Raw genomic sequence first — 16,957 nt, forward strand, 5'->3', positions numbered from 1 at the left:
AGAGCTGAACACAGTACTGCAGGTGGGGTCTCACGAGAGTGGAGCAGAGCGCGAGAATCTCCTCCCTCACTCTGCTGCCACGCTTCTTTTGATATGGCCAGGATACAGTTGGCTCTCTGGGCTGCAAGTGCAGCTCCATGCTAACCTGCAGTACTTGCATTTATTTCAGTGTTTTCCCTTTGGGAGACTTTTTTGTTTCTGTGAATTTTAATAACAAAGCAATTCCTGTAATGAACTCCATTAGACAGTTGTGATTAGAACAAGTTTATTACACACTTTGTCCCTTGACTCCAGAGCAGACAGCTGAGATGAGGATCTCACCATCACACTACAGTGAAAGCTGCCTGCCTCCAGCTTGTTGAGGATTCCCCACAAGTGACATTGCTGGGGTGGGTTCTCCCTTCTTTGTTCCTTCTCTCTCTGCAGCCAGTTAGAGAGCCTGTCTTTTATCTTTTTCTTACATTTTCTATAAACTGTTAGGGAAAGTGTTGCAGGGGATGCATTGTGCTCCATATTTATGGTTGCCAAGAGGGAGGATTTGGGTGGGCTTCAAGTCCCACTGAGGTATTCATTACTTTCTCATAGTGACATCTCGTTCTTATTCTTGCAGAAAATGAACTGAGGGGCAGAGAAACACTTTCACGAACTTCTCTTTTATCTGTTGCATCCGCACCCCATACACGATGGGGTTCAGCAGGGGGGGGAAGAGCACGTACAGGTTGGCCAGCAGAATGTGGACATGGTGCGGGATTTCCTGACCAAAGCGGTGCGTTAAAATAGTGAAAAAAGCAGGAATATAGAAAAGAAATATAACACAAACATGAGACACACAGGTATTGAAAGCCTTGTGTCGGGCAGTCCTGGAAAGGAGTCTGAATAATGCCTGTAGGATTAAGACATAGGAGACAGCAATGAGCACAACATCTAGTACTATTGCTGCGAAAGGCACTGCAAGGCCATACAGAATATTGATGGAGATGTCCGCGCAGGCCAGCCGGGCGATGCCCATGTGCTCGCAGTAGGTGTGCGGGATGACGTTGTGCCCGCAGAAGGGCAGGCGCTTTAGCAGGAATACACATGGGAAAATGATGCAAAAACTTCTCAGCAAAGCCACCAGCCCTGTTTTGACAACAGCTGACTGCGTCAGCACAGCCGCGTAGCGCAGGGGGTAGCAGATGGCCACAAACCGGTCAAAGGCCATGGCCAGCAGGATCACAGACTCCGCCGAGAAACTGAAGTGCAGGAAGAACATCTGGGTCAGGCAGGCACCGAAGGAGATCTCCCCTGCACTGAACCAGAACAGAGCCAGCATCTTGGGCACAGTCGTGGTTGACAGCATCAGGTCAGTGACAGCCAGCATGGACAAGAAGAGGTACATGGGCTGGTGGAGGCTTTGTTCTGTCCTCACAACAAACAGCAGGGCACCATTTCCCAGCAGGGCAGCCAGATACATGGAGCAGAAGGGGATTGAGATCCAGATGTGTGACTTCTCCATGCCCGGGATGCCAGCCAAGATGAAAGTTGCTGGAGTCAAGCTGCTAAGGTTGAATGGTGGCATAAGCTGCACCTGAAAGCAGACAGAAAGCACTGCAGAATGTTATTTCACATGCTCGAGCTCTTCCACCACTATCAAATGCCAGTATCACCTCTGCTGATCAGCTAACAGCCACAGCAGCAGGTATCCACCCCAATTACAAAGACCTGTGGTCTGCAACATATTGCAGCAGGTACTTATACTCATGTACTCCTACTATGTGTATGTGACAGTGTCCAGATTTTCTCTTCACTTGATTTTAAGATGATGTAAGTGTATTTTTATTCTAAGTAGACCAGGCTGAATGGAGACAGAATCAACCCATACTGCACAAATACCTTAAACCAATGGACTATCAGTCTGGAGTAGAGAGAGTAAGTCATGCAACACAAGAGGAAGGTCAAGTGCTTGCGCTTGCAAGGATGCACGAGATATTCTTGGGCATCAGGACCTGCAGAAGGGATAATTGGGAGTTTCAGGTACGTGGACTTGCATGAGTTTAGGACAAAATTAACTCTAGGATTAAAGTTGGCTGCCCATTCTCCGTCCTCATCTCCAGACTTCTGTCTCCCTTTCCTTTTGGCTTTAGGACTGAAAAGTTTCTGGTTTGGCTCACTCTGCACCTCACTATCAGTGCAAGTCGAGTGGAAATAAAATCTAACCAGGCACTTGGACAGCCTCTTGGGTCAGGGGAAGACCCTGAGCTGGAGTTCCCCCAGCAGCCAAGGACAGGGCTGCACCGCTGCCCTGCAGAGGGTCTGAAGGAGGCTGGGTCACCCCCAGACTTGCACAAGTTAGAGTGGGATGCCTCTCTTTTTCAGCAGCTTGTGCAATAGTCAGTCAGCTCTTAAATGCCAAGACTCAAAATAGGAATTACCCATAGTGCAACTGAGATGAACAAGTGTTGCAAGTACTTAAAACCATACCCCTGTGAGGTTACTGCATACCGAAATATTGACTCCATGTATGAGAAAGCAATTGCATTTTTAAAGATGGAGTTGGTTCCCAGCTTACGCTCAGAGGCACACAGTTTCGTGTCCAAGGAACCTGCTCCATAGAAACAACATAACAGTGGATAGTCTTTAAAAATAGTGAAGATAAAAACTATCTAGTGCTGTAAATGAATTAAAGCAATTCATTATAGATATTGCATGAAATAAAAATAGATGCGGCGTGTTAACAGATGGAAAACACTACTAATGCTAATAGTATATATACTCTGTGCTGTTATACTAAAAGCTAGTCACCTCTTGCCAAACTCCAGATGTTGAACTGCAGATAAACAGGGGCCCGTTGCACCTGCAGGTTGGGATCACAGTGCAGCCAGAAGCTCTGTGCCAGAGGGACCTCTCAGCAGCAGACCCTTCCTAGCTTAGTCACCACTGTCAAGCTGCACTAACACAAGTACAGCACAAAGGACGTGTCTTCTATAACTACCTCCAAGCAGTTCCTTGAAACCTTTTATTCCTAAAATCTTTTTAGCTTAAGTTAAGTAAATACAATAACTTGAAATACTGACATTCCCACAGAGCTGCCTGAGAATTACAAAGAGGTCTGATCTCTTGTCATTGTGGCAGAAGCAAGGGCTCTGACTGAGGACACAGCTGTCCTGGTTTCAGCTCGATAGAGTTAATTTTCTTCAGAGTAACTCTTTGTACTGTGTTTTGGATTTAGGGTGAGAACAGTGCTGATAACACACCAATGTTTCAGTTGTTGCTGAGCAGTGCTTATGCAGAGCCAAGGACTTCTGTGCTTCTCACACTGCCCTGCCAGTGAGGGGGCTGCGGGTGCACAAGGAGCTGGGAGAGGACAGAACTAGGAAAGCTGACCCCAACTGGCCCAAGGGATATCCCATGCCATGTGGCATCCCATGGAAATATAAAACTGGGGGGCTGGCTGAGGTGGGGGGCAGCCACTGCTCAGGGTTCAGCTGGGCATCAGCTGGCGGGTGCTCAACGATTGCATTGTGCGTCGATTGCTTTGCTTATTCTTGGCTTTGTATTATTTTATTCTCTTTCTTATTAAACCGGTCATAACTCAACCCACGAGTTCTCGCACTTTTACCTTTTTTTTTTTTTTTTTTTTTGAGTCTCTCCCCCACCCACCGCAGGGGAGAGCAGACAGCTACAAGGTGTGCTGCCTGCCCGGTTACACCACAGCAGCGGCTTCACAGAGCTGCAGAGGGGGAGTGGATGGAGCCCCCGCCCCAGGGGCAGCCTTCACAAAGCTCCAGCCTTTGGAAGGGAGCCGAGGACACAGAACAGGGCAGGGGAAAACAGTCTGCTAGTGACTTACTGTCTCCAGATGAGAGAATGAAAATAACACAAATATTTTCTCTCTTGGCCTGAGCACATCCACAGCTCTCCCGCGGCAGGGAGACACTCAGTGCTGCAGCTGTCCCAGGTCGGTGCACACTGCAGTGCCCCACGGACATCACCCTGCATGGGGCTCGCTCCTGCCCCGCCACCTCAGCCTCGCTCCCAAAACCTGTTATCTCAGCTTAAGAGCAGCCGATCTGGCTGGCCAATGAGGGAAGGTGCTTCACCAGGTTATTGCGAACTGGGGATGTGGCCCCTCCGTCCTAGCGACCCCCTGGCCCCAAGCATGCAGCGCAAGCAGCTCACCAGATCCTCAACCCCGCAGCAGCGCGGGTCCGTGGCAGCAGCCAGGCAGGGCTGCAGCGTGGAGCCCTTGTACCGGCTGCACGGCGCCCGGGTGGAGGCACTGCACCCACTGCATCACGCCAAAAGTGCCCTGCAGCCACCAGCGGCACGGGGATCTTGCCCCAGGTCCCTCATGCATCACACACGTTACAAGCACGTCGCTCAGTGCAGACAGGTCCCCAGTGCCCAGACCAGCACCTGCACAATTATACCTGTGCCATTTGCACAGCCTGTCCCCAGGGCCCTGGCTGGACTGTCACAATGTCACTGCAGGCAGCAGCAAACCACAGACAGTCTTCGGAAAAGCAGGCACAATGAGTTCTAAGAGTGCTGTGGCTTATCCAAAGTGCCAAGCAGCCAGACATACAAACTCGGTGCAGTTACTTTCGCAAATAGTTTAACATGTATTTATAAATAACAACCTGCTTTTTGAATAGATTATTGGGCATGATACATAATGCCCTCAGTGATTACTGCAATAAAGGAATTTGGAGAAGTTCCATAAAGCAATGAGAGACAGCCATGGGCTGCACTCCTGGATGGGATGGGGGATGTGGGAGGACGAGCTTGGGAACCTTGCTCACATGAGTGACCGGACTCTGTCCCACCTCCCTGGTCAGTGGAGACCCTCTGCAGCCCCTCAGGAACTTCACACACAGTGTGAGCAGTACATTAGTCTGTAGGAACTGTTTTCTGCAGGCTGAATCATTTCAGTACAAAGTAGCCTACAAGCAGGGGCAGCTGTGGATGTCACAGACTCAGCAGCACACCCACACCTGGAGTAAGATTTTGATCATAAAAAAAAATAATTCCACGGGAGCGATGATGGAGTGCAGCATTCAAGGTACATAGCCCCCCAGACACAAGTGCCTCAGCGCTCTCGCTTGTTCAGGAGGCAGGCACTGGGACTGCTGCACCCCGAGGGCTCCAGAGGGGCCGACATCCCGGCTGGGGACCAGAGCACAGTCACTGTGCAGGGGGGGGGGGACAGGGGCAGACCTGGGAGTGGGCTGCAGGAGCCCCTTCAGTGCTGGTGCCACCTCGTGTCACAAACCCTACCACCTGTGTTTTCTGGTGCCCAGGCACCTTTAAAGAAGCCCAGCTCTCAGGATGAGGATGGGCTTGCTAACAAGGCAGACAGCTGATTTTTGTCAGCCTGGCTGCCTCTGAGAACAAGGAGAGGAGATGTGGAAGCAATGGTGGAGTCTTTGCTGTCCTGCAAGCACAGATGGTTCTTATGCTCCCTGCTACACAGACTACGAGGGATCATACTCCTCCAGCAACTCCCAGCTCACACCAAACATCCCATTCAGAAGCTGAGCAAAGCCAGGGGGACATTTTTGTTGGTGGAAAAAAAAAATCCGTATTTGATGACATTTCATGTGCCATGAGTTCCTCCCAGGTTTACCCCAAAATAATTATAAGAAAACAAAGTAAAAATGTGTTTAAAATTGTAAATTAATTTAGCACTTTATTGTAAATGAAACCCTAAAAATGCTTGAATTTGAAACATGAGCATTTTAATGGAATACTTTGTTCTAACAGCCTTTTGTGTTTAAGTGTTCACCATTTTTAAAGCAACTTCTGAGATGCTCTATTCTGTCCTGCCTCATTCCAGCCACTCATCTAGAGGGACACAGGTGTCTTGTAAGTCCCATGTCATATCTACCAGCCCCATGTGGATGTCTCAGATGCCCAAGGGCATCTCAGTGGTGTTGGGCTCCTCCAGTTGAACACTGAGCTGTGCCAACATCTCTACAGGCTGCAGGAGGAGGCTGGATGCACAATTCACATCAAATTTTTACATTTACATTTCACCACCTGCACCTACCTCACTCCATCATCAGCCATGGATGAACAGCCCAGGACAGGCCGCACAAGCTCTGTGCATGTGTTCAGCTTCACGAGACCTTAGCAGCAGATGTTTCATCTGACTCCATGCGCATGGTCCAAAGCAGAGACGTTTCACAGCAGCATGGTCCCAAAGCAGCAGTGGCAGCGTTTACCACCAAGGAAATTTGCAGATTCTTGACCTCATGCAAGCAGCATGCCTCAGGCCGCAGCTGCTGCATGGGGACCCCAAAAAGCCAGGGGCAACCAGCACCACCAGCACCTGGCATCAATCACATCTCTATGGCTGAAGCTGAGACTGGCTTCTTGAGGGAGGGATGAGCTGAAGTCCACCAGCAGGCAGACAGCTTGTCAGCTACCACCAGAGGCAGCTGCTGCTGCAGGGGATTGGCTTTATCATGTCAGGTCAGATGAGGCACACCTGCTGGCATAGGCACCATCACCATGGGGTCTGCTACAGGGAGGACATTTTCCAGCCACAGTCCATCAAGCACCCAGCCCATCTCCCCAGACCAATCCTCCAACCACCTCCAGAAAGGTGAAGAGAGGAGAAAGGAGAAACAAGATGCAAAATAGCAAGCAGGGATAAAACACAGAAAGTCTAAATTTGTTACTGGCTGCAGAGCCATAGAGGGGGAGGAGGAGGAAAAAGAAATTAGTAGAAAACCTCTCATGGGACATTTTGTAAAGGAAGGATGCTGGAAGAGAAACATTTGCAAAAGAAATGAGTGGGAAACCTGGAGCCGGAGGAAGGAGACTCATTGCTTGGATGCAAGGGCAGAGAAGGGAAGGGCAGGAGCAGGAGGGGAGGGAAGGGATGGGACTGGAGCAGAACTGGGCAGAGGTGCTGAAGGGCAGGGTCTGGGCTGATCCTGACCCTGCTCACCCAGGGCAGACCTGGGAGAAGGGATGAAGCTCCAGACAAGCACAGCCCCAGCTGCTCCATCTCCCTAACACCACAGTTTTGAGTCATTATAGGCAAGTCTGCAGCATCAAACCTCAGACCCCTAAAGTTCCCAGTCAGTTATCATGTTTTGTGTTATAAAGACAAGGCTTTAAAAAGCATTATGGCTGCATATGGCACCACCCTGTGCACTGCCTCAGGCTCACACACAGCAAAGCAAAAGGGACAAGACTTACAAAGAGACAGCCCTGATCCCAAGGAATGGTTTGCAGAAGATATCTTAATTCCTGGTGCTGTGGGTGACATTGGGGAAAGCACAAAGGGTTTGGGATTTGCTAATCAGAGAAACTCTTATCTAGTGCATGAAACTAAAAACTGTGCAACAATAGGTGGGTAGAAACCAGCTGTGAACATATTCAGGATGAAAAGCTAGGTTATAACCATCATGGATAGTTGCCATAATCCTCACCATAGCCCTTGGACTTCACTCCCAGAGGAGAAGCAGTGGCAGAAATGACAAATTGACTTTCAAAACAGTTTGCTCAGCAGAGGAAAAGCTGATGCCTGCAGTGGCAGGGATGAGGCTGGGTGGCTCAGATACTCCCTGCCTCTCTCCTTTAGGGCCTTTACAAAAAAAAAAAAAAAAAAAAAAAAGCAGCTGTCAAAGTGCCACCATTTGTTTTGGAGTCCATATGGGAGCCATGCTCATTTATCATCTGGTCTTCAGCATTAGTGCAACAAAGCTGGTGAAAGGTCTAGAGAACAAGTCTTATGAGGAATGGCTGAGGGAAGTAGGGTTATTTAATCTAGAGAAAAGGAGACTCAGGGGAGACCTTATCACTCTCTACAACTACCTCAAAGGAGGTTGTAGTGGGGTGGGGATCGGTCTCTTCTCCTAAGCAGCAAGCAATAGGACAAGAGGAAATGGCCTCAAGTTGCACCAGGGGACCTTTAGGCTGGATATTAAGAAAAATTTATTCACTGAACGGGTTGTGGAAGAGGCTTCCCAGGAAAGTGTTTGAGTCACCATCCCTGGAGGTCTTCAAAAGACATGTAGATGTGGTGCTTAGGGACATGGTTTAGTGGTTGACCTGGCAGTGCTAGGTTAACGGTTGGACTTGATGGTCTTAGAGGTCTTTTCCAACCTGAATGATTCTACGATACTATGATCTCCAGAGCTCGGTTCCTAACCTGTAAAAAATGTATATTTTACCTCCCTGGTGTCTTTTGCTGGCATGTTTTTCACCTGCATACACATCTGGACTCTGTATCTATCTTATCATATCTGTAAATGGGTAGCACCACATTCGGGTAGGGCCTTCACTGTTTCACAGCAGAGAACGCCTCATTTCTGAATGCAAGATGTCCTTGCAGCTAAGAGGGAATTAATTCTCATAGACTGAAGAATGCTACAGCACACAACTTCTTAGTATGCACCTTGCTACCTTTAGTGTACGATGAGACTGAAACGCAATCATCAACAAACAAGGCTCATCATTTGGATGAACCAGTTATGGTATCCTGTTTGATGACGGTGCTTTTGCCAGTATCTCAGCTGCTGCATTGATCTCACCTTCTGCATCCATCAGAGCCTGCAAGTTTGCACGTTGGTCCTGGAAGCCCATGGCATGGAGCTGCTGCATTTGTCTCTCATATCTGATCTGTGGTGCTTGCTCGTCCATCTCTGTCTGGTCTTCTTCTTCACCCTGTTCTGACACCAAACTTACATCATCCTCAGACTCATTGCTTTGTGTCGAGTCGTCCATGCTTTCCAGATCCAGCTCCACGTGCGAGTCCCCCAAACTCAGCATGAAATCTGGTGCCTCTGTGGTGAGGATCTGTAATCCCAGCTGGACCTGCAGCAATGCCTGCAGCGCCCTGGGGTTTCTCAGCAAGGAAGAAATCTCAGCGTTCTCCATCTCTGGTGGTAGCTGCTGTGCACTTTGATCTTGAGGTGGAGAGTTTTCATTTCTTGATGTATGATCGCTATTCAGCAGCATTTGTGCTGGACCGTTGGGGTTTGTTAACGCATCCTCCAGGTTTTGCATGAGTTCTGCATTTCCTGTTAGCTGCTGGACCATGCTCTGGGCCTCCCCTGAGTTGGAGACCACCACACCTGCTGCAGGACCCAAACTCAGCACAATAAGACTCTCGTCTGTGCCGCTGTTTGGCAATTGTCCATCGCAGTCACATACAATATCACTGGCTCTGTTGGACTGCAGAGCCCATGGGTTGGGTAATGGCCTCCGGTTTTCAGTCCGGGCTGGTAGCTGGGCTCCATTCAGGGACAGGTTACTGTCTGGTGGAGCAAACAAGTTGTTGCCTATCTGTGCCTGCACAGCATCCAGGATGGGCTCCTCAATTTCCCTGTAGAGCTGCTCCAGAGCACTGTACCCACCAGGGATGCTTTCGAGGTTGTTCATGGCCAGATCATGGTTCCTTACCATCTCTTGCATTACAGCAGGGCTGCTGTAGGCCTCTAATATTTCCCTTATAGTGTGTGGGTTGGTGAGAATGTGACCAATCTCAGGATTTTGCTCAGCCAGCTGCTGCACCTGAGGGTTGGACATGATGACGTCCCTGACAAGGCTGGCATTGGCAAGGATGTTCTGCACAAAGGTGCTCTGCGCCACCTCGCTTATCAAGCCATGCACAAACACATCTTGTCCTTCAATGCTACTCACCAAGTCCGACACATCTGTTGAGTCCAGGCCTAGGATATTTACACCTGTCACCCCAAGGAGGAACCCTTGCAAAAACGTGTTGTTGTTGATGGTGTTCAGATCCAGCTCTGAACTGAGGATCCTAGACATGAGTTCTTTCATGGTCTGCACCACTATTTCCTGGCCAGACATCAACAGCTCAGACAAATTCTGATGGCTCAGGCCTGGGTTTTGCAGATCAGATATGCTTTCCAAGAAGAAAAAATTGGAATTACTGCGGCTGGGAGGCTGCATCAGGGTGGTTGCAGCTCCTTGATCTGGCAGGCCCTCCTGTGGTCTCTTTTGGGACCTGATGACAAGGTGGATGCTGACCCCATTGTGGACTCCGTACTGGCTCAGAGTATCTTGATCTTTGAGGACTTTTCCAGCAAATATCAGCACCAGGAGATTAGGGGGAGTTTTAAAACGCTTGGCAATGTCTTCCTTAAACTCCTGGATAGTGCTGCTCTGAGCAACCTCAAACTGCTCCTTCTGTTTGAGGGTTTTTACAGTCACTTTGATGACATCTGAGGAATCCATGGTGACAAGAGGCTGACTATCCCCTTTGCTTTCAGACATGGTGGCTTTGAGATCGGGGCTGTGCTTCGCTCTGTCAGAAAGCAGAGGCACTGGCGAAAGGTGGGAAGCAACAGGGGGCAATGGCTGCCAGCTGAAACAAGGGGTGGTAGTGGTGCCTGCTATGGTGACAGCTTCCAGGAGGGAGCAGTGACAAGGGGACAAGGACCACCTCTCCCCACAGTGCGCCCAGAGTGCACATACCAGCCAGATGTTGCACAGCTGCTCCCCTTGCTCAGCGCCCCAGGGGTCCCCCCATCTTCCTTGTCCCGTCCCCTTGCCCACGCAGCCCTGCCACGCTGCCAGCCCCGTGTTGTGACATCACGCTGGTGTCAGAGAGACCAGCAGGGCACGGGGAGGGGGCACCTCCCCTGGAGACGAGCTTGGGCACCCTCACCTCTGCCATGCACATCCAACCGGGTCTCAGGGACACAGAGAGACTGCAACGCGGGAAAATTTGGGCTGAGGGGACTCCAGGACCACTTCCACCACTTCAGTGCACCGGCCCGGTGCAGGCTGGCCCCACCAGCCCTGCTGTGATGCTGCCAGGACCGCTGAGCACCCCTCCCACCAGCTTTGCTTCAGGAACACACTGGTGCCTGCCAGCCTTTGTGTCCCATCGAGGCTTTGCTGCCAGCCCTGTATATGCACACCTGGGTCAGCACTGTCCCCCCACAGACTCCTGGCAGTGCCACCTCCATGCCAGCCACCCCTCTGAGTACAGCTGTCTGAGCGGGGCACACCCCCCCTTCCTCAGCCCGAGCCCAGGGCATCCTCCCCTCTTCAGCTGGGAAACACCACCACCACCAAGTGCACCTCACTCAGTTGTGAAAGCCAATGCTTGTTTCAAAACAAAGCCAAAAGGAGGTAAATTTCTCCTTTCATCCCATTCTTTATTTCCTGCTTATATGGTGCTTGGAAAAACTTCTCACTGTTCACAGGCTGCTGCTCAGTTTCTTCATCAGCAAACTTCAGAGACTAACTTTCATAGAGCCAATATGAAAATCCAGGTGCATATCAGAACTACAGCTTCACTTGTTGAGTCTTTTTTTTCATAGCCTTTAGGTTATTTGATGTTAATATCAATTTTATAAATTACAAAGTATTTTTTTAACCAAAAAAATAAAAAAAAAAAAAAAGTCATCCATTTGTAGAGCTTGTTTCACACCTGAAGGACACTAACCATGTCACCTGGTAACTCCCTGGAGGATGCGGTATGGTTTCTGCTTCTGGACAGAATGCCAGGTGAAGAGCACATCCAGAGCTCCAGCACACTTGCTTGCAGTAACAAAGAGCTCCTCTGCAATTATTTGTTTGACCAAACTGTGCTGGCGCACACACCCCTACTGGCGCAAGCTTGCTCTCTCCATCACTCCACTGGCACCCATATCCTCCAATTTGCCACCAAGCAGCACAGCTCCATGTTAAAAGGCTCACACAGCTCACCCCTGCTGCACCCCCTGGAGCAATCTGGCAGTCTCACAGCTGGGATATTCCTTCCTATCCGCATCCCAGATTTATCCTAAATGCCAATAATGTGCCTGTGTAGTGCGCCTCTCCGCTAATAAATCAGGAGATAAGTAAATCTGGGATGAAACTTAGAAGGATGGACTTTCCCAGCCACTCTTGCATTTCCCTCCCCATTAAGGAGAGCCCTTAACCTAAGCAGCTTTGGTTCTTCCTGGAATTTAATTTCTGGAGCTTGCTGGTCTTGGAGACTCCCCCAGGAACTGCCTGTGGTTTTACAGCATGTTAGAAGCTGTTGCTCCTCCTCAGACATTGTTCATACCAGGGGGGGGGCAGGGGGGAGGATTTTCTTGACCTAGAATTGCTGTTTGCAGCTTGTGCAGAGTTTCTGGTGCCCCCCTGGGCCCACAAACAGCATGAACCATGGAACCAACTGGTGCTTCCACCACAGGGAGCTGCAGACCTTGCTTATCTGTGACCAAGCCTGGGAGGTCTTTGTGTTAGAGACTGCTGCCAGCCCTTCTGAGTTCTAGGTTTGCTGGAAAAAAATTGTCATCCTCTGTGTGATTTTTTGCTGTTCCACATCCTCGGTGGAAAGCGCAGACAGTGCCGCCTGCTGGGACCCCCACAGCAGCAAGGGCATCATCCTCCTTGTGGGGATGAGTAGCCATGGGGGGATGCTGTGACCTGGTGGGACATGCTCCAGTAACCTCCTGCCACAGCCGTCTCTGCTCCCACCCAGGACAGTGCTCGAGCAACAGCCTGGCCCCAGCAGGTGAGCGGTGCTGCTGCAGGCACCTCCGCTGGCACCCGCGGTGCTGCTGCTGGCACAGGGGCTGGTGGTGCTCAGGGGAGCACAGCTTTGTACCAAATAACTTCCATTCTCCACATGGGCATATTATCTGGATTGGGATAGTCACTGTTGGAAAATCCACTGTTGCTCTCAGGAGCTTCTCACAGCGGTTAATTATTCTCACTATTCAAAATAAAGCTCTTACTTTTAATCAGAATATGTCTGGCTTCATTTTCCACTCATTCAAATTCATCCTTCTCAAGGGCATTACAATGATGCTCAGCATCAGATGGTTTCTCCTGGGACAGCCATTCTGCAGTGAAGATGCCTCTACATCTCTTCACGAATTAATGTTTTGCTCCCATTACAGATCAAGTATTTTCTCCAGCACTTGCGCAATATGTCTGTTGTGCCTCCCTCCCCTCCAGACATCTCTGCTGTTTTTCAAGTCATGACCCCAGAGCAGCAGGCAGGACCACAGCACCACTCCCACCACGAGCCACTCCAGCCCCTCGCTGAGTGCACAGCCCACCTTCACCTGCTCCTCCCTGGGCAGCCAATTCAAGGCTGAAGCAACCTGTGGGTTCGTGTGAGCCACAGGCAGGTGAGCCAGGCTAGAATTCACCTGCTTGTCTTCCACCAAGCCCAGCAATGGGGATTATTTGGGAAATTCATGTAAACATGTTGCTAGTCAGAAGTGCTTTGTTCCCTGAGCTTGTGCTGTGCAGACAGCATCCCTGCAGTGCCCCAGCCACCAGAGCAGAGCTCTGGGTCCAGCCCTTGCCCTGCACTGCACTGCACCCCATCAGCGCTGTGCCTCTGGTCATCGCTGAGGCTGCTCTCCTGCGCTGGTCAGGCTCCTGTGGGTTTGGGGATGAAATGTCTCCCCCCAGACTCACCTGCACTGAGCACCCACCACAGCTAGCACAGGTGAGCATGGGTGGGTCTGCTCAGTGGGCTCAGAGGAGTTGGCTGTGACACCCAGCAGTTTCTAGGGCCGAAGGTTTATTTCTTACAGCCTTTAACTCCGCTGGGGTCACCCCACCTCATCTTTCTCAACACAACCCTGTGAGATGCCCTGCTTTCCTACTCCTTACAAGGGGACACTGAACCAGCTCTCAGACGTTACTGTTGCTGAGCAAAGCTGCTCAAAGTGCTGTTTTCTCCCAGTGCTCTCCCCCTCATTTTGTCCCTGTCTTTATCGCAGGGCCCCTCTGCAGCTGTTGCACAGGGACTGGGCAGTGCTGGGGTGTGCTGGGGAAGGAGCGGGGTCCCTCCGGGAAGCATCCACAGCTTCAGCCACCCTGTTCCCTCCCCACCCCAAGGAGGGGGCTGCAGCATGCACACATGGCCCTTCCCAGCCTCCCAACAGTTTTCAGAAATGTGCTCCTGGGCATTGGCGGAAGGATGTGAGAGCAGGCTGAGAGGAATGCAGACCTTCATCGCCACCATCGCCCCTGCACAGCTGTGGGAACACCCTGAGACTTGGCCTGTCGGCCAAGCATCACCCAAAGAGCCCCCACCAAAGTGCTCCTTCCCTCAGCCCCCCACATTTCCCCAGAGGGGAAGGGGCTGCAGCCCCTTCTCTGCACCTCCTGCACCTGGCTCCTCCCGAGCATGACTTTGCATCCACCTCTATTGACTTGACTGTGTAACAGCCTCTCCTTTGTCAACAGTATGGCTATGTTGGTCTTTGCATCATCTAAAAACCTCATTAGCAACGATTTTATACTTGTCTCTACACAACTGATAAAATCATATATAGTATCAGACCTGGTGTCCAATCCCTGCTGAATCTCCCCAGAAATATATGGAAAACAAGCTCTCAGTGGGGAACTATCGCTGCATCAAGACTTTGCAGTTAGCCAAACTCCATTAACAACTTCTTTATTTATAAGTAGGCATATCATTTGTTTCTTTGACTATCTGTTTGTTATAATGACTTATTTATCTAAATGTTGTGGGGAAAAAAAATAAAAAATACAGTGTTATTCAGCCCTTGGGTAACTTTATCACCCAAATACGGAAGTCATTGGAAAATGAAATGACATGATTCTATGGAAACTAAGCATCAGAAATAAGTACTGATTGCCACGGATCGCGTTCTTGCCTTTTCGCGCTTTATTGATTAAGTCTCATATTCACTTTTCCATTACTTTATTTGGAGCTGATGTCAAACTGAGCAGTGTCAAATTCCTCTGATCATCCCATTTCTCCTTTTTAGTACTGGAACATGGCAGAAGGAGTTGCTTTTCTTCTGTTTTTCTGAGCCTGGCATCAACCGAGGAAGCCTTGCAGGCCTGGTGGCTCCTCCACCAGCCCCTCTGGGCTGCCTGTCCACAAGTCGCCTGGACCTGACCCCAGCTCCCAAAGGCCATGGATGGGATAAATGCAGCTGAAAATGTAAATGAAAATACTGACAGGCAGAGCCTGCCTTGCAAAGTGCACCGTGATACTACACAGCGTGAGGAGCTCTGGAGGTGTTGCTGGAGGTGCCAGTGAACAGCTACGCCCCCCTGCCTGAGACCCCCAGGCTGAGGAGGTGAACCACGTGCTCCCGGATCGGCCGCATCCTCACCCCATACACAATGGGGTTGAGCATTGGTGGGACCACCACGTAGAGGTTGGCCAGCAAGATGAGGACATGTCGAGGGACCTGGTGGCCGAAGCGGTGCACTAGGAAGGAGAAGAAGGCTGGCATGTAAAACATGGCGATGACGCAGAGGTGGGAGCTGCAGGTGTGCAGGGCCTTAGGGGAGGCACGTGAGGAAGGCAGCCCCCAGAGGGACCTGAGGATCAGTGTGTAGGACACGGTGATGGAGACCATGTCCAAGCCGGCCGAGAGGAAGCCTGCGGCCACCCCGTACCAGACATTGATGGAGATGTCGGCGCAGGCCAGGCGGGCCACGCCGATGTGCTCGCAGTAAGTGTGCGGCATGATGCTGTGCCCACAGTAGGGCAGCCGCTTGAGGAGGAAGATGGCAGGGAACATGATGCAGAAGCTCCTGGCCAAGGCCGCCACACCGACCTTCACCACAACGGGGCGCGTCAGGATGGCCGAGTACCGCAGCGGGTCGCAGATGGCGATGTAGCGATCAAAGGCCATCGCCAGCAAGACGGCCGACTCCGCCACAAAAACAAAATAGACGGAGAACATCTGTGCCAGGCAGCCATTGAAGGAGATATGGGTGGAGAGAGACCAGAGGACACCGAGGGTTTTGGGTACGGTGGCAGTGGACAACAGCAGGTCGCACACTGCCAACATGCACAGGAAAATGTACATGGGCTGGTGGAGGCTGTGCTCCTTCACGATGGTGACCATCAGGACAGTGTTCCCAAGGAGGGCAGCAGTGTACATCAAGCAGACCAGGATGGAGATCCAGGTGTGAGACTTCTCCATCCCGGGTATTCCCACCAAGATGAAGAATGCAGGGTGGGACCCTGACAGGTTCGTCACCCGCATGACTCAGTGCAATGCTTCAAGTTTTTTCTTGCTTGCTGTTGCTGTGTAATTATAGGAAGAAAGGCTCTGAGAGCAGCTAAACGGTGCCCAGGATACAAACCGGAGTTGAGCTCGTGAGTATCACTGCTCAGGGCTCAGACACTTACCTTATGAACCATATTGTGTCCAGAAGTGCTAAATACTGGGCAGTTTGGGCCATCAGGATTTCCCGCCATTATTCAAGTCCCCTCACTGGAGCTTGGCAGCCTCATTTCTGGTCTTTGAGTCTTTGAAGTTAGGAGAATCTTCTGCCTCCAACTGTCTGCAGCTGCTGGGAACTAGAGCAAAATATGCAGAAGATGTGCTTCTGAGTCATCAGTCACAGAGATGCCTCTCTGGGAGACATTTTTGGATAGGATCATAATTTATGTTGTAACTGAAAAATCTTCAGGGTTGGAAATATTTTTAGGAGAATTCCCTACTCTTCTATGACTGCCACAAATGAGGCATGTGCAGTGTCCATCCTGCTCAGGGATCCTGTTTGAAGAGCACCCAGCTTCAGGGAGTCAGAGCGGTTTGGAAGCTACCAATGAAATCAGGACACAAGGAACCTGGTTCAGTCCCGTCCTTCTTGGCTGCCCGTACGAAAGCTCTGTCTGTAATTCTGTAATGGCATGAGCTCACTCCTCTGCACGCAAGGCACATGAAAGGCAGGGGAGAGCCCTTTCCATCCCAAATGCTCTGCTTCATGAAGGATCCCCAGACTGTAGTGTCTGCTCAGCCAGGTATCTGGAGAAATCCTCATCAGATAAACAAAGATGCAATTAAAAGCCACACGCAGCAGGGCATTATTATTATCAAAGTGTCCAGGGTCTGAAGGGACTTTACAGTGCCACGAGGAGTAAGGAGCTGTGTGTCAGGGGCTTCCGCCTCCTGTCTTATGCCCACAGAGCACAAACTAGGGCTCTGAGCTGCTGTTGGTTTGCAGGGTGCTGTTGAGCCAGCACTATGAACAAAGATTGATA

At 50.6% G+C, this 16,957-nt stretch overlaps 3 protein-coding genes across 3 annotated transcripts; all 3 read right to left on the reverse strand.

Annotated features, from left to right (window-relative positions):
• Positions 1-210: 210 nt before the first annotated feature.
• On the reverse strand, positions 211-6,550 carry LOC121060174 (olfactory receptor 52B2-like). The gene is made up of 3 exons (XM_040537757.1): positions 6,029-6,550; positions 1,873-1,985; positions 211-1,567 (listed from the first exon to the last, which is right to left on the reverse strand). Exons 2-3 carry the CDS (start codon positions 1,915-1,917, stop codon positions 599-601), a joined length of 1,014 nt encoding a protein of 337 aa, XP_040393691.1. The 5' UTR covers positions 1,918-1,985; positions 6,029-6,550; the 3' UTR covers positions 211-598.
• A 1,825-nt stretch (positions 6,551-8,375) lies between these two features.
• Positions 8,376-10,555, reverse strand: LOC121059976 (ubiquilin-1-like). The gene has a single exon (XM_040537277.1). It carries the CDS (start codon positions 10,231-10,233, stop codon positions 8,464-8,466), a length of 1,770 nt encoding a protein of 589 aa, XP_040393211.1. The 5' UTR covers positions 10,234-10,555; the 3' UTR covers positions 8,376-8,463.
• Positions 10,556-14,996: 4,441 nt separating this feature from the next.
• Positions 14,997-15,953, reverse strand: LOC121077496 (olfactory receptor 52B2-like). Its single transcript, XM_040572798.1, has one exon. The coding sequence runs from the start codon at positions 15,951-15,953 to the stop codon at positions 14,997-14,999; it is 957 nt and encodes a 318-aa protein (XP_040428732.1).
• Between the last annotated feature and the right edge of the window lie 1,004 nt (positions 15,954-16,957).

This window comes from Cygnus olor, chromosome 1, assembly GCF_009769625.2.
Source record: "Cygnus olor isolate bCygOlo1 chromosome 1, bCygOlo1.pri.v2, whole genome shotgun sequence".
Classification (NCBI taxonomy): domain Eukaryota; kingdom Metazoa; phylum Chordata; class Aves; order Anseriformes; family Anatidae; genus Cygnus; species Cygnus olor.